This window comes from Carcharodon carcharias, chromosome 19 (genome assembly GCF_017639515.1).
Source record: "Carcharodon carcharias isolate sCarCar2 chromosome 19, sCarCar2.pri, whole genome shotgun sequence".
Taxonomy (NCBI): Eukaryota; Metazoa; Chordata; class Chondrichthyes; order Lamniformes; family Lamnidae; genus Carcharodon; species Carcharodon carcharias.
Window position 1 is genome coordinate 105,681,286 of NC_054485.1, and position 21,786 is coordinate 105,703,071.

At 43.6% G+C, this 21,786-nt stretch overlaps 1 protein-coding gene across 1 annotated transcript in view; it reads left to right on the top strand.

The window, feature by feature from the left end:
• The window catches only part of LOC121291309 (butyrophilin subfamily 3 member A3-like), a 117,407-nt gene that overhangs the window by 51,138 nt on the left and 44,483 nt on the right, over positions 1–21,786 (top strand). Inside the window, exon 8 of the mRNA XM_041212381.1 lies at positions 17,382–17,663. Within this exon, the coding sequence (XP_041068315.1) occupies positions 17,382–17,663 (282 nt within the window). The remainder of the gene's footprint in view (positions 1–17,381; positions 17,664–21,786) is intronic.

The window sequence follows — 21,786 nt, forward strand, 5'->3', positions numbered from 1 at the left end:
AAACCACACAGCTTGAATAGGATCCTCTTGGTGCAGAATGTCCTATCCATTCCTGTTCCTTGCTCGCTGCCCTTCACCATGACTTGGATGGTGTTAGGTACCCCATGGTAAGGAATTCAACTGGTTATAGCCATTGCTCTTTCCCTGGCAGAAACGCGATGAAGGTCTCTCCCCTGCCAGGTAAGTATCGGGAGGGTCTCTTTTATCGTAGCTCTTATCCAATTAACCCCTCCCTCTCACCAATCATCTTCAGACCCGGATTAGAAAGCCACAAATGTAACACCTCTTTTCAAAAAAGCAGGGAGACAGAAAGCAGGAAACTAAAGGTCAGATAGCCTAACATCTATCATTGGGAAAATGCTAGGATCCATTTTTAAAGAGGTATTAGCAGGACATTTAAAATATCATAATACAATCAGGCAGAGTCAACATGATTTTGTAAAAGGGAAATCTTGTTTGACAAACTTATTGGAGTTCTTTGAGTATGCAATAAGCAGGGCAGATAAAGGAGAACCTGTAGATGAGTATGTTTGGATTTCCAAAAGGCATTTGATAAAGTGCCACATAAAAGGCACTTTATAAGATAAGGGCAGATGGTATCGGGCTATAATAGCAAGGACAGCTAACGGGAAACAGAAAGTCAGGATAAATGGTTCATTTTCAGGTTGGCAAATTAGTGGAATGCCACAGGGATCAGTGCTGGGGCCTCAAATATTTACCATCTACATTAATGATTCAGATGAAATGACTAACTGTATTGTAGCCAAATTTGCTGACAATATAAAGATAGGTAGGAAAACAAGTTCTGAGGATACAAGGAGTCTGCAAAGGGATATGGATAGGATAAGTGAGTGGGCAAAAATTTGGCAGGTAGAAAATAGTATGCAAAATAGTGTGGGAAAATGTATAGTTGTTTATTTTGACAGGAAAAATCAGGATATTATTTAAATGGAGAGACTGCAGAATGCTGCGGTACAGAGGTTGTGCATGAATCACAAAACGTCAGCATACAGGTACATCAAGGGAAAAATTTTCCCCCCATTTCAGGGGTGTGGAAGTGCGGGTGCAGGCGTGGGCGAGCATGCCTCCGATCGCCCCCCCCCCAGATCAGGCACACGCCGCCATCTTACATGGGCAGGCCAGTTGAGGCCCACCCAACGTGATGTCTGCCAGGAAGTGCTGTGTGCTTCCTGTGCGGTCAGGGGAGGGATTCCCACAGCCAGGAGTGTGCATGCGCGTGAAAGAGCACGCAGATCTCCCTGGGGTTAAGTGCTGCCTCAGGGAGATCAGCTCCAATTTAAATTTTTTAATAAACAAACATGTTTAAAAATTTTCCCTGCCATGCCCCTTCATGTGACGCTGTCACATGAGTTGGGACGTGTCCATAAGTTTTATTGAAACCTTCCTTAAAAATCTAAATACCCTCATGAAACCTCAAACCACCCATGGATGAAGTTTTATGTTTTTTCCGAAGTCTGCCAGGACTCCCGGCCTACCTTAAGGTTGGGCAGAAAGATCCAATAGTGACCTTAATTAGTTTTTCAATGGCCTCAATAGGCCATTGACAGGTTGGTGGGCGTGCAGCTGACTCAGCCACCGACCTAAAAATGGAAATGATGCGGGATGACGTCGGGAACTCCAGCCCACATCATTTTATGTGTCGGCGAGTGGGCCTCACCCCCGCTCACCAACTGGAAGATCCTGCCCCAAGTAATTAAGAAGGCAAATGGAATGTTGGCCTTTACTGCAAGGGAGATGGAGTACAAAAGTAGGGAATCTTGGTACAATGGTACAGGGCATTACTGAGACCACACCTACAGTACTGTGTACGGTTTTGGTCAATTTTAATAAGGAAGTTTATATTTGCATTGGAGGCATTTCAGAGAAGATTCACTGGGCTGATTTCTGGGATGAGGGGAATGTTTTATGCAAAAAGGTTGAGCAGATTGGACCTATGCTCATTGGAGTTGTAAAAAATGAGAGTGATCTTGCTGAAACATAAGATTCAGAGTGGGTTTGACAAAGTAGATGCTGAGAAGATGCTTCCCATTGTGGGGGAATCTAGTACTAGGAGTCACAGTTTCAGAATAAGGGATCTCCCATTTAAGATGGATCTAACAGGATTGTTAGTGTTTGGAATTCTCTTCCCCAGAGAGAAGTGGAGGCTGAGTCATTAAATATATTCAAGACCGATTTAGAGAGATCTTTGAGCAAAAGGGAGTCAAGGATTATGGGTCACAGGCAGAAAAGTGAAGCTAAGGCCACATCAAATCAGCCATGATCTTATTGACTGGCGGAGCAGATTCAAGGGGTTGAATGGCCTGCTCCTGCTCCTATTTCTTATGTACTTATGTAGTGATTACGTCCTGAGGATGCTTTTCTTGAGCAACCAGATATAGTTTATGTGGTTGTTGCTAACCTTACTTTTTTATATAATCCCCATCATATGCTTGCACACAAACAGGAGAGAGAGCACATCCTGAGTGGGGCACAGCCAGAGTGGGTATTAGCAAGTTGGTGCAAAGCGGGAATTCAGTGCATAGGGGACGAGGTGCTCTTTGCATTTTTTCCTTGCTATCCAACTTCTTAGATCTTCAGAATGTGCTACAGCAGTAGAGGCTACAAGGGAAAGGAATCACTGGTAAGTAGTAGGTAAGGTATTTACTACTTTAATCACTTATAGTTTAAGCTCTTTTTGTGGTTTACAGTTTGTATACTCTACAGTAATGAGGATCAGGAAAGAAGGGCCCTAGAGTAATTGACTTAAAAGGTTTAATTTAAAGGGATGAGTCATGGCAGGAGCGCTCAAAGCCGTGGTGTGCTCCTCGTGCTCCATGTGGGAAGCCGGGGGCATTTCCAGTGCCCGGGACCAGCATGTGTGTAGGAAGTGTGTCCAACTGGAGCTCCTAGAAGATCAGGTTTCAGAGCTGGAACGGCAGCTGGGAACACAGTGGAGCAACCGTGACTCTGAGAGCATTGTGAGTAGCACGTTTAGAGAGGTGGTCACACCGAAGATGAAGGGACTTGAGGAAGGAAGGGAATGGGTGACCACCAGGCAGTCCAAGAGAAACAAGCAGGTAGTTCAGGAGTCCCCGCAAATCGGTATTCCATTTTGGAGGCTGATGAGGGCGCTGGTTCCTCTAGGGAGTGCGGACAGAGCCAAGCTTCTGGCACCACAAGCAGCCTGTCTGTACAGGAGGGGAGGAAAGGAGGAAGAGCAATATTAATAGGGGATTCTATTGTCAGGGGAACAGATAGTCGCTACTGTGGCAGTCAATGTGACTCCAGGATGGTATGTTGCCTTCCTGGTGCCAGGGTTCGGGATGTCACTGAACGGCTGCAGGGCATCCTGAAGGGGGTGGGTGATAAGGCAGAAGTCATGGTACGTGTTAGTACCAATGACATAGGTAGAAAGAGGAATGAGGTCTTGCATCAAGAATTCAGGGAGCTAGGCAGTAGATGAAAAAGCAAGACATCTCGGGTTGTAATCTCTGGATTACTCCCAGTGCCACGTGCTAGTGAGCTCAGAAATAGGAGAATAGCACAGATGAATACGTGTCTTAAGAGTTGGTGCAGAAGGAAGGTTTTTAGATTCCTGGATCAATGGGACCGTTTCAGGGGAAGGTGGGACCTGTACAAGCGGGACGGTCTACATCTGAACCAGAGCGGGACTAACATCCTTGCTAGTACTTTTGGGAGGAGTTTAAACTAATTTGGCGGGGGAGGGGACACAGAATGTCAGCAGAATAGGGACACATCATAATACAGTAAAACAATCAAGTCAGAGGGAGTACAGCTGCATTAAGTTTCAAGGGAGTAAGGCAAGGCTGGATGGCCTCTACTTTAATGTCAGGAGTATTACAGGCAAAACGGATGAGTTAAGGGTGAGGATTGACACGTGGAATTGTGATATAGTAGCCATCACTGAGACGTGGTTGAGGGAAGAGCAGGATTGGCAGCTCAACATTCCGGGATATAGAATCTTCAGGGGAGAGGGTAAAAGAGGAGGAGGCATTGCAATATTAGTTAAGGAGTCAGTTACTGCAGTAAGGAGAGGTGATATCTTGGAGGGGGCATCGAATGAAGCTTTGTGGGTAGAGCTTAGGATTAAAAAAGGGGCAGCCACATTGTTTGGTGTTTATTATAGATCACCAGATAGTCAGCAGGAATTGAGGAGCAAATATTTGCATAATTTGTGGAGGTGTGTAAGAACAATAACAATAGGGTAGTTATATGAAGTGATTTAAACTTTCACAACATTAATTGGGATAGACATAGTGTTAAGGGCTTGGATGGAGTGGATTTCTTGAAATGTGCACTGGAGAACTTTTTAGGTTAATATGTAGGAGGTCCAACAAGGGACGGCGCAGTGCTGGACCTAATTCTGGGGAATGAAGCCGGACAGGTGGCTGAGGTGGTGGTGGGTGAGCATTTTCGGGATAGCGACCACAACATGGTACAGTTTAAGTTTGTTACGGACAAAGAAATAGACAAGTTGCAAAAAATGTTTTGAATTGGGGGAGAGTGGATTTTAGTAAAATAAGGCAGGATCTGGCCAAGGTAGACTGGGAACAGTTACTTGTGGAGAAATCTACAGAGGAACAGTGGGGGATGTTCAAAAAAGAAATGGGGAGGGTACAGTCTCAACATGTTCCCTCTAGGGTGATAAGAAGGAGTAACAAGCCCAGAGAACCATGGATGACCAGAGATATTCAGGTTACGATGAGAAGGAAAAGAGAGGATTTTAGCAGGTACAAGGGAAGCAAATCAGCAGAGGCAATAGTGGAGTACAGAAAGTGCAGGGTGGAGCTTAGGAAAGCAATTAGGACAGTAAAGAGGGGATATGAGAAAGCTCAGGCTGGTAAAAGTAGGGAAAATCCCAAGAGATTCCATAAATATATCAATGGGAAGAGGATAACCAGGGAAAGATAGGGCCCATAAAGGACCAAGGGGGCAATCTATGGGTGGAGCCAGATGACATCACCAGAGTGTTGAATGAATACTTCACATCTGTCTTCACCCAAGAGAATGAGGATGAAGGTATCAAACTCAGGGAGAGAGACTGCGAGGCTCTTAAGCAAATCAAAAAGGAAGTGGCAAGGTATTGAAGTTAATGGCAGGCTTAAAAGTGGACAAATCTCCAGGTCCAGATGATTTGTGTCCCAGACTGCTGAGGGAGGCAAGGGAGGAGATCGCAGGGGCTCTGACCCAAATTTTTAATTCCTCTCTGGCCACAGGGGAGGTGCCAGAGGACTGGAGAACAGCTAATGTGGTTCCGCTACTTAAGAAGGGTCGTAGAGATAAGCCAGGGAACTACAGGCCAGTGAGTCTCACATCACTGGTAGGGAAACTATTGGAGAAGGTTCTAAAGGAGAGTATCTATCTCCACTTGGAGAGGCAAGGTTTCTTCAGGGATAGTCAGCATGGCTTTGTCAGAGGAAGGTCATGCCTAACTAATTTGATTGAATTTTTTGAGGAGATGACCAGGTGTGTAGACGAGGGTAGTGCAGTTGATGTAGTTTATTTGGATTTCAGCAAAGTTTTTGACAAATCCCACATGGGAGACTTAGAAAGAAGGCAAATGCACATGTGATACAGTGTAATTTGATAAAGTGGATTCAAAATTGACTTCATTGTAGGAGGCAGAGCGTGATGACTGAAGGATGCTTTAGCGACTGGAAGCCAGTGTCCAGTGGTGAACCACAGGGATCTGTGCTCGGTCCCCTATTATTTGTCATTTATATGAATGACATAGATGACTATGTGGGGCATAGGATTAGTAAGTTTGCAGATGACACAAAGATTGGCCGGGTGGTTGACAGTGAGGTTGAGTGCCTTGGGCAACAGGAAGATATAGAGGGGATGGTCAAATGGGCAGATAAGTGGCAGATGGAATTTAACCTTGAAAAATGTGAGGTGATACAATTTGGAAGGAGTAATTTGACAAGGAAGTATTCAATTAATGGCATGACACTAGGAAGTTCTGAGGAACAAAGGGACCTTGGCATGTGTGTCCACAAATCTCCAAAGGCAGAAGGGCATGTTAGTGAGGTGGTGAAAAAGGCATATGGGACACTTGCTTTTATGAATCGATGCATAGACTACAAAAGTAGGGAGGTCATGTTGGAATTTATTAGAACCTTAGTGAGGCCATAGCTGGAGTACTCTGTGCAGTTCTGGTCGCCACATTATAGGAAGGATGTGATTGCACTGCAGGGGGTGCAGAGGAGATTCACCAGGATGTTGCCTGGGATGAAACATTTAAGTTATGAAGAGAGGTTGGATAGTCTTGGGCTGTTTTTGTTGGAGCAGGGAAGACTGAGGGGCGACTTGATCGAGGTGTACAAGATTATGAGGGGCATGGACAGGGTGGATAGGGAGCAGCTGTTCCCCTTAGTTGAAGGGTCAGTCACAAGGGGGCATAAATTCAAGGTGAGGGGCAGGAGGTTTAGGAGGGATGTGAGGAGAAACCTTTTTACCCAGAGGGTGGTGACGGTCTGGAATGCACTGCCTGGGAGGGTGGTGGAGGCGGGTTGCCTCACATCCTTTAAGAAGTACCTGGATGAGCACTTGACACGTCATAACATTCAAGGCTCTGGGCCAAGTGCTGGTAAATGTGATTATGTAGGTAGGTCAGTTGATTCTCACATGTGGGTGCAGACTCGATGAGCCGAAGGGCCTCTTCTGCACTGTGATTCTGTGATATTATGGAGAGAAGGTGGTGGTAGTGGTAATATCACTGGGCTAGTAATCAAGAAGCCCAGGCCAATGCCCTGGGACAAGGGTTCAAATCTCATCATGGCAGCTGGAAATTGTGGAATTTAAATTCAATTAATAAATCTGGAATTGAAAGCTTGTTTCAGTGACATTAACCATGAAACCATTGTCAATTGTTATATAAACCCATCTGGTTCATTAATCCACTTTAGGGAAGGAAATCTGCTGTCCTTATCTGGTCCAGCCAACATGTGACTCCAGTCCCACAGAAATGTGGTTAATTCTTAACAGCTCTCTGAATTGGTGTGGCAAGCCACTTGATTCAAGAGCAATTGGGAATGGGCAATGAATGCCAGTGATGCCCACATCTCACGAAAGAATAAAAATAAATCACCTTTGTATCTCAAGGATTTTACATCCCGAGGTCTGTTATCTTGTAGAAAGAGGCCTTTGTATGTTATTCACAATAAGAGGTTGTTGTGGAAGAATTAATCCAGGCAGAAAAGTTAGTTTATTTCCAAGACAACTCCTCAGTGCTGCTAATTTCCTAGTATTTTCCACACAAAGTGTTACAGTTGTAACTCTTTTAAGTACAAACACATTTCCATCTGTTCCTATTCAGATGAAGTTAGATTGTTTCATAGTTTGTCATTGTGAGATTTGAACTCTTGATCTTGGGGTTGCAAGGCCAGTACCATAACCACATGGCTATTTAGGCCAAGCCCAGTCATCCTCTGCTTGTCACCTATTTACCAGTGCTGGTATTTTGCCAATGGCAGAATAACTCTTTCAAGTACAAGCATGTTTCCATCTGAAGTTACATTGTTTCATAGTTTGCCGTTGTGAGATTTGAACTCTTGATCTTGGGGTTTCAAACCCAGTACCATAACCACTTGGCTATCATACCAGAACTAAAACCTTTTTATTCTATTCAGTTGGGATAATTAATGCCCATTACCTGTTTAACTACCAATTGGTTTTATCAAGATGATTGCCATATTAACAGATTCCCCTCTTTTCTTTTTTAAAACTAAAGAAACTTGAACACTTTTTTTAAACAAACAAAAGGAAATAATGTCATATATTTCCACGTTTATAATTCCTGAATTTCTTTTACCACACATATATATATACACACATTTATAAAACAAAAACATTTTTTTTCTTTGCATCATTATAAGACACCCTTCTTCCAACACATTTAATAATTTTTTTAGAGTAGACACTTCTTTTTGTAAAGCAGTCTGATAGTTGGTGACTTGCGTCAACCCATTTTACCTTAGAGATCTCTTTACTTTCTAATGCCTCCTTTATGCTGGATAGGTCTGTTTGTAGTCTTTTTTCCGTGACACTTTTCGTGGAATAAACATTGTTCCAAAGAGATTGGTTATCAACATAACATTCTATGAGCAAACCTTTCCCACATTGCCCTTTATGTAATATTTCTGTCAATATATTGGACAAAAGTAAACCCCCATATCTCATGCCTCTACAAAGGCTAACGTTTCAGCAGCTAAGGTGCTTTTCACTTTTTATTTTCTTAGCCTCCCAAGCCAGTGGGCAACATTTTTCGTTCTTTCCCACCAAGAATATGATGAGCCCTGTTGTGTTAGAGAACCCATCTGGAAGATTGGCATGTGAAGCATCACTAAAAATGACCAACCTCATGTCTTCGGATCACCCAAGGCTGGAAACTTGAGCACACATCTCTCAGAATTTAATTTTTTTAAGTGTTTTATTTGCTCTCAGGATTTGCTCAACTGTCACATGTTTCATCATGGTAATCAGATCCAACATATCATAACTAGCATCAGGCCTAGCCTGAGTGCATAACCATTTCAACTGCCCAATCAAACTTCTCAACTGTTCCATTTCTTCCTTGGTAGCAGGATCCTCTTTTTGTGAGGATCTACCATGAGTTATTGGGATATAATTAACATTTTCTAGATAAGATTGTAGATTCACTGTCACTCCTAACTTGCTCTGCTTAATGTCTAAACCTATGTATTTAAGGGCCCCAGAAGCCTGGCTTCTGACCTGGAATTCCTTCTTTATCTTCTCAATTACCCATTGTTCAAATTCTACAGATCCTCCCCACAGGAAATCATTAGCATGCATGATAAAGATCCCAGCCAGTTTCTCCTTATGGTACCAATAGAACATCGCCGGGTCTGCCTTTAACTGAATGCAACCTATTTTCAACAAGACCGACCTCACAGAAAGTTACCATACTCTTGATGCATCATTCAACCCATAAACATACTTACTCAATTTCCATAGCTTTCCTTCTACATCCCTGGCTTTTTTGGGTGGTTTCAAAAATACTTCCCTTTGAAACTTCTCCCCCTGTAAAAACGCAGCCTTTATATCATTTGATTTACACTCCCAGGAATAGGATGACAAAATAGCTAAAAAAAACTCTTCAAACTCACTTTCCTCGGAGTAGGCGAGTCCATTCTGACATCCTGATCCCCTAGTCTCTCTTCAAAGCCTTGGGCTACTGATCTTGTTTGGCCTTATATGTGCCATTTGGGAGTACCTTTTCTGTACAGATCCATCTGTGAGATAAAGCTGGCTGTCCTCTGTCAGGTATTTCAGAATATACCCCAAATTCTTTCTAACTCTTTTCGTTTGGATTCCTTTATCCGTTTACTTTCCGATTTATTAGCAGCTACTAGAATCTCGCTGTCATAAGGACTTCAACTTCTATTGAGATTACTAGCTTGCTCTCTAGCCTTCCTTGTTAAGCTACGGCCTCTACTCACATTCCACTCCCTTTCTGGACTGCTACTATGTGATCATTCTCCCATGTGAACAAAACTCTGTTCGCAAGTCCTTTATCTTTTTCTAGGGCCACGACCACTTTCTGGTCCACTGACAGAGCTCATACTGTGCTTTTTGGGTTTCCACATCTTTACCTCGGTTTGCCAATTGATAGGTCTTGTCTCCTGTCCTTCATCCTTGATCTTTTTCTGGGGCCACGACCGCTTTCTGGTCCACTGTCAGAACTCATACTGCGCTTTCTGGGTTTTTACATCTTTACCTTGGTTTCCCAATTGATAGGACTTGTTTCCTGTCCTTCATCCTGCACATTTAGCCAATGTTTGTATTTACCAGTGGCCTTTCCTGCTCTCCCTATGATGGTAGCATCCCTCCACACACTGGCCCCTTCTGGCATGTCCGTTACCTTTGTTCCTATTTTGGTTAATTGCCCTTTTGGATGAATAGCGTTGTCCTGTACCTCAGCATTGCTTTGTTCATAGTCAGTCAACCCTGTATCTGCTGTTGTCTGCTCCTCATAACTACCTAGCGTATATATATGTGAAGTTCATGGTGCCTCCTCACGTTCCATATCCTATTCAGAACCTGTAAAGGTATAGTCAGTACCAATTAACCATGAAGAATGCTAGCCCCTTCTAGAGCAGAGGGAGCATCTGACAACACCGAAGGTAACTTCAGATTTCTTCCGCACACCAACTGATACAGACTGTACTCCCCAACCGTTTGCAGAGAGTTCTTTGCGTGCACCGCTCATGCTAGTGCCATTTGCAGTTTACAACCTGGCTGATCAGCTAAAATTTTATGTAACATCCACAGCGGAGATTGAAGCAGCCTTCTGACTGCTATGCCCTGTTTGTGATAACCTTGACAGGAATTCCCTGGAGGGCTGAGACTTGGAGGACCCTGGCCTGCTTTTGATGTCCTATTGTGTGGCACCCTCCTCGGCCTGTGGAGCTGGAGATGCTGGGGTTACAGGAAGAGGGGATTCGGATGGGCCAGAGACTCCCAGGGTCACCTGGGTGGATGGCCCCGGGGTGTGCACCTGCTGATCCTCCTCCCTATGGGTGCCCGATGGCCCCTGACTGACTCCTTGAGGAGAAGGGGTAGCTGAAGTGAGATTGAACTGCCCTGCACCCTTCTCGCATTGCCACTATTGGAGGCCAACTACGACATCATCCATGGAGCTCAGCCCACACAACAGTGTAGGACCGATGTCCTGGACCAAGGTCTCCATGACGGCTGCCATCCTACCAGTATTGACCTTAGTGCATTGGCATGCTTGCACTATCACCCTCAGAGTGATAGACTCCCCCAGCGAGCTTTGCAACCTGAGGAGTGCAGCGGACATCCCTTCCTGGTGTTCCCGAGCTTGCCTTTGGAGCTCCAGCAACAGAGGCATGACTGAGTCCAGAGGCTCCTCATCTGACATGGACTCAGTAGATTTCTGGCCTCTAGCTGTCTTCTGAGTGCCGAACACCTGGGATGTCCCTGCCACTGCCTGCTGTGGATCAGACACTGTGATGTGCTCACTAGATTGTGATCCCAATCTGGGGTCTCTTGAGCATCTAGACTCAAGTCAGTCCAGACTTTGGACATGGTGGAATCGAGGAGCATAGGGAGGAATGCAAGGAAATTGGGTGGGATTTGAAGGTCTGGTGGGAAGGTGAAAGGCTGGGGCTAAGATGGTAGGGGTGTCTCTGGTGCACATAGGGCCCACCTCCTAATGGAGGTAACTTGCTTTCTTCCTGCCTTTTCACTAAAGCTGGTGAAAAAAAACTGGCTTCCCACTCTAGTCCATCTTCTGCCAGCCAACATATTATTGCAGTAGAGGTGGACTGAGGGTCTTAAGTGGACCATAATTAGCCACTTAAGGGCCTCAGTAGGCCTAAGGGTGAAGAGCCTAGTGGGCTCCTTACCCACTCCTCCATCTTATGGGGATCAGGTTGGGGGGTGAACAGGAAGGCCCTGAGGTAGCCACTTGACATATTTTATGTGGCCCTCTCCCAATCAGCAAAGGCCTGTAAAATCCAGATCAATGCTTCAAAGTTAGAAGCATTGCTACACAATGGGGAATGAATGGTGGCTATTCACCCCAGTTTGTGATAAACTATTTTTTCCTCACTGTGTCTGGTGGGGGTAGAGTGGGGGAAGCTGGTGGGAACCATTAAGTTCCAGTGTCGATAAGTACACATACAAATGGAGGTGTAAATTCACAAGTGGTGTTGGCTTCAGCATGCCTATTTAAGGGAGGGCCCTCCACCTATGATCGTTTACATTTTAAGAACCTTCTGGGAAATTAATTCCTTGTGCAGAAATGACAAGAGGTCACCTGACCTTTGGTGGCCATCTTTTAAGCACATTGTCCATTTTTTAAAGTCAATATGAAAGAGTCCACATCGAATAAAACCCCTGTCTTGCGAGTTAGGAATCTGGTATCTTTACTAGGCATGCTCTACCAGTTGTAGCTTTCTCTTTAGCTGCCTGGTCTACTCAGCTCTGGCAATTCTTTCCCTAAGCCCCTCTACATCTCGACCTCTCTCTCTCCTCCTTGTCAAGATGCTCCTTAATACCTAACTCTTTGACAAGCTTTTGGTCATTTGTTTCAATATCTCATGTGACTTGATGTCAAATTTTATTTGATAACACTTGTGTGAAGTATCTTGAGATGTCTTACTTTGTTAAAGGTGTTGTTTAAGGATGGGAGGGAATTGCCAGAGCTGAGTAGACCAGGCAACTAAAGAGAAAGCTGCAACTGGTAGAGTAATTTAAAAATAAGGAATGTAAAAGAGGTCAGAATTGGAGGAATACAGAGGTGTCGGAGGCCTGTAAGGCTGGAGTAAGTTACAGCATTAAGGAAGGAAGAGGCCATGGAGGGATTTCAAAACAAGGATGAGAATTTTAAAACCAAAGCATTTCGTGACTAGACGTCAGTGTAAATCAGTGAACACGTGGGTGATGGGTAAAGAAGACTTGATGCGAGTGAGGTTATGGGAAGGAGAGTTTTAGCTGAATTCAAGTTCATGGTGGGTTGAAGATGGAGGCCTCAATGTCCTCAGGGCAATTCAGCTTAGGCATTAAATACTGCCTTGCCAGTGTCATTTACTTGCCAACAAAGCAAAATCTTCATGTGTTACTTGTACTGCCTTACTTCGAATAATCTCTTCTTTTATTATTCAAGTCCAACTGTGGATTTACTTCTTGTGATGTAAACTCTAGGAGGAATTATTTTTCTCCTGGATCATGTGGCGTCTTTCCAACTGTTTCCAAACTCTAATTTTGAGCTTCCGCGAGTCCAAGTGGAATCAGTTCTTGCACCTGTGATTGTCCTGCACATTTATGAGTGGAGATTTTCTGTCCCAGCAAGTGCTGGGAGTGCAGATTGGGAGTTTGTGCATTTAAACTCGATTTTCAATCAATACCTTTTAATAGGTGGAAGATAGCAGGCTGGGATATACACATTCCTGATAGATGCTTCTGGCACACACGGTGAATTTGGAAATGGGAAATCTCTCTTATGGTTTCTAAAGACTCCCACATCAGGCAAATTTCATACACCATAGTTTTCATTGACCTGATAGAGTAAACATAGTCAAATTTGAACAGTGAACTACACTCCAATTCCAAACTCTGGTTCAGGTTAAACTGCTACTACTCACTCAGCTGCCCTCTCACTCCGTTGGCATCTTGTACTTTGATTCAATCTTGTTTGTATTAAATCCTTTGCAAGCAACATGTATAATCTTACATGCCTAGTCTTGCTGCTTCAGGTTCTTTCTTGATGTGGAATTCCTATTGTGTTTCCTTAACACTTCATAGCAAAAAAACTTCACTCTGCATCCTCTTGTGGTACCAAATGTTTATTATTTTTGAACAAGAGTTCCTATAATAATGTGGCAACTAATTTGTGCACAGCAAGATACCATGAGTAGCAAGAAACCAGTCAATAAAAAAGAAAATGCTGGAAAATCTGCATGCCTGGCAGCATCTGTGGAGAGAGAAACAGAGTCCAATATGACTCTTCATCGGAACTGGAGAGAGGTAGAAATATGATGGGTTTTGTGCTGTTGAAAAAGAAGGAGGGGTAGGTGGAACAAATTAGAAGGTCAGGGATAGGTTGGGGGACAGGAGAGATTAAATTACAAAGATGTCATGGAACAAAAGACATTAAAGGAAGTGGTAATGATTTTATAAAGATGAAAGCTTTGGTCCAGAGTAGGTGTTCATAGCATAATAAAGGTCAGCACTGTCTGAAAGCAAAATAGCAGAATGTGCTAATAGCAGAAAAACAAAGCAAAACATAAGAACAAGACAAAGACTGACATGGTGGTGGGGGGTGGGGGCAGGGGAGTTATGACCCAGCAGTTGGTAAAGCTGAGTTACTTAAAAATCCCAGAGGGAAACTTTAAACAACTGTCATAACCTATATTTTAAGTGGCATGTTTGAGATACAACTCTAAATTCAGGAATCAGACCACCAGTTCTCAAGAGGTTTTATATTAAACTAAATGAAACATTTTATTAATTTACACAAGTTAAATATATACACATGGCTACAAATTACTACTATCATAACTTTAACAAATTCCCAAACTAATCTCCATTAAGGGAACAGCACCCATAACTTAACCAGATTCCAGGCAAAGCATTTTCACCTTACAAATTTAAAATGAGCTTCCTTTAACTTTGACTGCTGTCGAGACAGTAGTAGGCTGACAACTGCTTTGATCTTACATCGCCTCTGCCCTGCACACACGAAAACTGCTATTGGTTATATCCAGCACATCTCATTGAATGTAAATTCTCATTGTATCACCAGCCTCTTTGAACTCCACCTTTTCTAACAATAAAACCCCTTTCACAGTGCCAATTTTATCAGTAATATAAATGTATTGCTTGGTCTCCACTGCTAGGTGCCAGATATCACCCCACTTCTTCAATTGCAAAAAATGCAAACACACTCTACCTCTCTTACATCTCAAAACTAGTGCACATCAAAGCATCCAGACAAGCTGGCTTTACTCCAATTAGGACATACCCACAGACTAAACCTCTATTTTAAAAGAAAAATATTTTCCAATAATATTATATAAATTAATAGCTTCATGACAGGGGGAGGGGGTGGGGAAGGAATTTCAAAATGGAGGAGAGAGTTCATGGTCTGATGTTGTTGAACTCAATGTTGAGTCCAGAAGGCTGTACAGTACCTAATCGGAAGATGAGGCACTATTCCACTGCCTTGTGTTGGGCTTCACTGGAATATTGTGGCAGTCCAAAGAGAGAAATGTGGGCACGAGAGCTAGATAGTGAATTGAAATGGCAAGCGACATGAAGGTCATGTTTGTGGACTGAGAGCCGGTGTTCCGCAGAGTAGTCACCCAGTCTGCATTAGATTTCCCTGTTGTCCAGGAGACTGCATTGTGAGCCGTGAACGCAGGAGACTAAATTGAAAGAAGTGCAAGTAAATCGCTGCGTCACCTGGAAGGAGTGGGAGGAGGGAGAAGGTAAAAGAGCGGATGTTACACCTTCTGCGATTGCATAATAAAGTGCCTCGGGAAGGGGATGAGATGTTGCGAATGACTGAGGACTGGAGTAGGGTATCGTAGAGGGAACAGTCCCTCTGGAATGCTGAGAGGGGAAATGAAGGGAAGATGTGTTTGGTAGTGGCATCATGCTGGAGTTGGCAGAAATGGTGGAGGATGATCCTTTGAATAAAATGGCTGATGGGGTGGAAAGTGGGGAGAAGGGAACCCTATCATGATTCTGAGAGAGAGAGGGGAAGGGATGAGGGCTGAAATATGGGAAATGTGCACGGATGAGGGCTCTGTCAACCACAGTTGGGGGAATCCTTGGCTGAGGGAAAAGGAAGACATATCAGAAGCAGCATTGTGGAAGTTAGCATCATTGGAACTGATGCAACGGAAACTGAGAAACTGGAAAAATGGAATGGAGTCCTTATGGGAAGCAGGAATGTGTTTTTGAATGATGTTGATCAAAGATTTGGGAATCTTCCACTCTTTGAATAGGGCCTTTGGATGTTGGTCCTAAAAATGTGCAGGATGTTTTTTACTGATGTTTATAATTATCTCGTGCTTCAGAGTTCCTTCTTTCACTGACTCTGCTACTCCTGATGGCTGAGAAGATGTGCACCTCAGTTCATTTGGGTCAAGTACCCACACTACTATGGACATATCTCAAATGTTTGCCTATGCTGAAAACACGAACCTGAGATGCCTTCCTAGAAACCCCATACATTATTTGCTCTTTGTGAGGGCCCTGGTCCTCTGTCCCTAGTGGAACGCTCATTTGCTCTTTTTGGAGGCCGACGTACTTCATCCTCTTGATTTCTTTGCTTCTATTGTTATGCTTTGACCCTTTGAGTGTGGGCACTGGTAAACCTCAGTGAAGACAATACCCATTCCTTGCAAGGCTGAGTGGAAACCCTCCACATCAGTACAATTTGGAATATCTGGATCCCATCCTGTCTTCAGGATACTCATATAGGCTCCTGCCAGAGTAATGATAGGAGTCTGTGGAAAGAACAAGCAGTGATGTTGGTGACTCCTTTAAGCAAATTGAGTGATTTACGTATAGGTGTCTGCCTGTACTACACAATATCTAATGGCACAATATTGTATACCAGAGGTGTAGCCCTTGTGATCTGAACTGGATAAAATGTATTTCCCATCTGTCCTCACATGTGCTTTTCAAATCTTGTGTGACAGACAAATCCACTCGTTACACTCACCTCTACTTTAAAAATAGCTGGGAGGAAGTAATAAACTATGCGCCCTAATGTTTTTGTGGATTGACTACCTGTAAATCTGGGATGATTCCACCATTTATTAAGGACTATTTACAAAGACCTCTAGGTAAGCACATGGTATTCATGACACTGCTCCTAGCTCACTTGGAGCCTCTCGGTCATCTGACTACTGATGTCACAGTTACATCATTAACATCACCATGGTCTCATTAACATGTCCATTAAACCTTTACTCTACACTGATGACATTTCCTGCATCAAGCTTAGGCAAAAGTTGTTTGGGATTCCTATCTATCCTTGGAAGCTCACCATGGGGAAGTGGATATGAGAAACAGCAGCCGCTGCAGGAGATGGATACCTGGAGAATCTTTAAGAGACGGGTAATCCCTGGGACCTCAGCAACATTTTTCTAGGCACCAATAATTTTGTAATATCTTCCAACATTGTATTGCCAATCGATCATGTCTATATTGTTTGGCCATCCATCTGTTTACCTTCCTTAACAACACTAATAAATATGTTTTAAATCCATCATTATCAAGGTGGTAATGATGAAAAATGTAGCGCTTGATGACACTTTAATATTACCATCTCATTAGAACATATCTGATCAATATCCCAAGAGGTCTGCTGGATGAGCACCTGAAAGCACTGCTCCTGCTGCAAGTAAGTGCCTGCAATAACCCCATCCCAGGTCTTGGAGTGGAGCCATAACAGGGAGAACATAACAGGCAGCAGTTTGAAAATCCATTGGCATCACAAGGGTCTATAAGTAAAATCTGCTCCCAAGTGCATGAATCTAGATTTTTTTTTGACTCACTGATTTTCTCCCTACCTCTTCTCGTGAAGGTGTTTATCTCTGGCTGGGGTACAATTTCATGGGTATCAGGTGTCCTCTACTACCTCAAATAAGTAAGAGTTAATTAGTCTGAACAACTGATATCTGATTTACATTAATTATTTAATCATCACTTCTATAAGAACATATTTGAGATGAAATTTACCTCCTAATCTCATTAAAGTCATGTGATAAGGCTATCAAAAACATTAAATGAATATTTCCCATAGAAATAGGAAGTGTTCCTAACAATTGTTATTTTTCAATGTCTGTTGATTGCAGGGTTTGGATGTGAGCCCTGGATTCAGATGAAAGGATATCATAAAAAAGGAATTGAGCTTGTGTGTAAATCCAGTGGATGGTACCCTCGGCCAGAGATACAGTGGGTTGGTGATAATGGATATCTTTTAACACAGGCTGAGACAAGATATCAAGAAGACTCGAAAGGCCTAGTAAATGTCCAGACCGACATTGTGGTTACAAGGCAATCAACAAATGGGTTCAAGTGTCGTATACTGAGTAAACATTTTAAAACAGCACAAGAAGTAACTATCAGGATATCAGGTTTGTAAATTACAATGTTTCATCAATAAAGTGAAAGGTGATTTAAATTCTAGCATAAATCACACCATTAGTTTAACTGTCCCCAAGTTGCCCGCATATCCATGAGGTGTTAATATAATCCAATCTTGATTATCTCAAACCTAGTAATGTCAACCTGTCACATGTTAAAAAAACCTCAGAGTTGCAGTCCCTTTTCTATATATTTAAGCAACAATAGTATCACTGGTCAGGACTTTCCGTGCCCGCGGTGTCAGGCGTGTTCGGTGACGTGGACAATGTGGCGTGATCGGTTTCATGACAGCATGACACCAGCTTGCGATTGTCCACTCAGCCCGCCAATGGCAGGCCGCATTCCCTGCTATCGGATGTCGGGAACTTCATTATAATACACCAGCATAGCATTATTAGGCCTACCTGCCGGAATCATCCCCCCTCCTTTGAATCATCCATTCCCGCCAACATGTTTCACAATGGCACATAGGCGACATGGTGGGCTGCACTTCACTCGGGACATCAAGGTTTGTTTGCCTACCTTGCTTTGGACAGTGCTCGTAGTTATCAGCGCCAGGCTTCACAGACAGCACCACATCACTTTTAGGGGGCTCACGGCAGGTCTCTACTGACAAGGTAAGCCATATGTGGGTGGCTTTTCAATGGCTGCAGGGCTAGGGCTTGCTTGGGGAAGGGGGAGAAGTGGCCTCAGGTAAGGGAAGAGGTTGCAGGACGAGGGCTGTACTGTGGAAGGAGGGTAACCCAGGGTGTGTATGGGGGGCACATGTTGATCTGTACAAGTGGCATGCTTGAGCAGGTAGTCTCCAAAGGAGATGAGGCAAGATGGACATGGGAAGGTACACGTGTGAGAATGGGTGGTGATGTCCCTTGAGCTGGCAGTGAGTGAGATACCAGTGAATGTGCGGTGGGCTTGAATGTGTGAGTGTAGAGTGATGAGATGGTTGCCACACCCTGGCTGCATGGATGAGATCATTCATCATTCATTGGATGGCCAACCTCTTCTGTGTAGCATTGGCACTGATCACCATTGCCATCGCCTACCATGCTGTAGTGGTAATGGTGCTGCCCTTCCTGTGGCCAGAGCAGGGGTAGAAGACATCATAGCCGGCCTCCAAGGTCCAAAGGGTGCTTGAGGGCCGCAGTCTTCTTGCCTTTTGGGACCATGTCTCCTTGCTGCAGTCTTGGGCTGGAAGCACTGAGTGCGGCTGTATTTTACATGTGCTTGGCATCATGAAGCTGCGAGGTGATGACATGGCAGGCGATTTGGAGCCCGCCTGCCATGGAAACGTTGTGTTTCCCGGTAATTCATAAATCATGTGGCGGGTTTGGGATGAAAACCCACCTGCTACTACCACACTTAGTGCAAATCTGGGTCGATTTCGACCATTTACTCCAATATTGACGTAAACTTTGGCCACTTAAGTTGTCAATTTCTAAGCTTTTAATGCGTATTATAATTTATGTCATTTAGCACTTGCATTGACACCTGACGGGAGTGACAAACTGCTTCACCCTCTTGGTTGACTCACAACAACAAGTTATATTTATATAACACTTTAACATAATGAAACACCTTCACTGGGACATTATAAAGCAAAATATGACGGTAAGCCACATAATGAGATATAGTCAAATAAAACCATTCTTCTCCAACTCCTTTCCCCCATTGTCCAAATCAGTAGATTGATATCAATTAGTTTCACATTTACCTATCTAATCTTGACCACAACAATAGGTTTTCTTCCCACTCCCACACCAGTACTGTGGTCTCCTCATCTTCCTCATTGACTTACTGCATTTTGGTGACATTGTCTGAAGATTTTGGGTTGGATTTTCATCAAGGAATTTTCTCAACTCCACAATCTCCTTCCTGGAGGAGCTCATCTGTCCTCTTCCCGTGTCAGTGTTGTGGGTAAGGATGCTTCCAGAGGCAGGCCTGAGGTGGTGAAAGGGGTGGTTGGATGGCAAGGCTGGCAGGTTAGAAGGCCCATCTCTGTTTGCTGGCACAGCCCAGTTGTAATCATGGTTCTTAGGACCTGTAGCCTTCAACCCTCATTCCATCCCCTCATCATCCCACCCACCCTCCACCATGCCCTCTCATATCTCCCATGTCCCTTTCATAGCCTCCATGCCCACTCACCTGGTATGCACTAGGTACACAACCAATGAGCTATACTGGCAAGACTTTGAAATATTCATGAAAAATAAACATTCAAAAATCCCTTTGAGAAACATTTCCCCACTTACCTTCTCATAAATCTGTCAATTAAACACAGGCATTAAAAATCCCATTTGAGGAAACCCATAATCCACTTCACACCTCTTAATTTTGTTCAAATAAACACACAGACATTGAAAAACATCTTCAGAAAAATCAGGTTATTATAAGGCAATAAAGATGTCAATCAAACAAGGCTAGCACTCCCCTTTTCAACTGAGTAAACAAGCCCTTAGTAATATGAGTTCATTAGTCATCCTTGGAGCTCAGCTAAGCATTCTTAAGGAGGCCACATGGCAACTATCTACAGGAGCAGGTTGAGCTGATGGCTAAACATCTGTTTTTACAGATAGCATCATTATGAATGCTTGGCTGACCTCAAAGAATGACTAATGGACTCAGCTCAACAGCGGCCTGTTTACTCAGTTGCAAAGCGGACTGTTAGCTTTGTTTGATTGTTGTCTTTAATACCTCGTATTGCTTGAATTTATTTGAAAAGTTTTATTTGGACAAGATTAAGAGGTGTGAAGTGGTCTAAAAGTTCCCTCTATGTGAATTTCACTCCCTTTATTTGATTGACTGCTTTATGATGAGGGAATGTTTAATGCCATATTTCTTTTGGTTCCCTCATCCAGCCTTGGGTTTCCGTGTGGTTTACAACTCCTCTGAGATTCCATGAATCATATCTCCTAATGAAATGGGGCCAAACTCCATGAAAATAGCTGGGGGGGGTTCTGAAACGTCCATCTCCGGAATGGATCTGGCAAGTTTGGGAGGGCTGCGTGCAGACTTGCTACTGCATCCTTATCCTGAGCTGCAAAAAAATGGGAAGGGGGTGAGAATCCGGGAATCTGGTCCCACCTGCCACTTTCAAAGCCTTTCCAATTCCAATCCAGGCCTTTGTGTCAGCTTCCAGATTTACACTGATGGTTATCTCTCTAGTATCAATTTTTACCCCCCTATTACCTGTATATTTGTAAACTATTTGTCCAATGTCTAGTTTCAGATCAGCTGTGATTTCCTCCAATTAAACATTGGGAAGACTGAAGCTGTTGTCTTCACTCCCTACCACAAACTCTGCATCCTCATCTCTTATTCCATCCCTTTCCTCAGCTGTCATTTTAAAGTAAACCAGACTGTTCACAACCTCTGCGGAGTTTCAGACCTCTTAGTCTCTCTGCCAGAAAGGCTGCCTACTTCCAGCTGCACACTATCACTTGACTGCCCTGCCTCAGCCCATCTGTTGCTAAAACCCTCATCCATGCCACTGTCATTTCCAGATTAGACCCTTCCAATTCTCTCCTGACCAGCTTCTCATCCTTCACACTCAGTAAATTTTAGCTCATCCAAAATCTGCTGCTTGTATCCTGTCCCAAACACCTATCACCTTGGTCCTCACTGACCTACATTGACTCCCAGTCCTGAGTACCTTAGATTTAAGATTCTCATCTGAAGATGTTTAAATTCCTTCATAAACTCACCCCTCCCTATCTTTCTAATCTACAGCCCTACAAATCCGTCCAAACTTTGTTTTTCTGTATTTTGCACATCCCTCCCTCTCTTTGCCCCAACATAGGCAGCTGTGTCTCAGGCATCCAGGGCCTATGCTCTGGAATTCCTTCCTTAAACTATTCTGTCTTTCCACCCCCTTTCCTTCTATAGGACCTTTCATAAAACCCACTTTATTCACCAAGATTTGATCATCCTTCCTAATATCTCTTTTTTTTAGCTTAGCATCCATATGGCTGTGGAACATCTTGCAACTTGTTGTTGTTGAATGTGGCCTGGACAAGGATAATTTACAAACTTAGGCTGCCAAAGTTTACCACCTGCCTCACATATCTCATATGTGTTTTAATGCACCAGCCCCTGGTCTCTGCTGCTGACTCCATC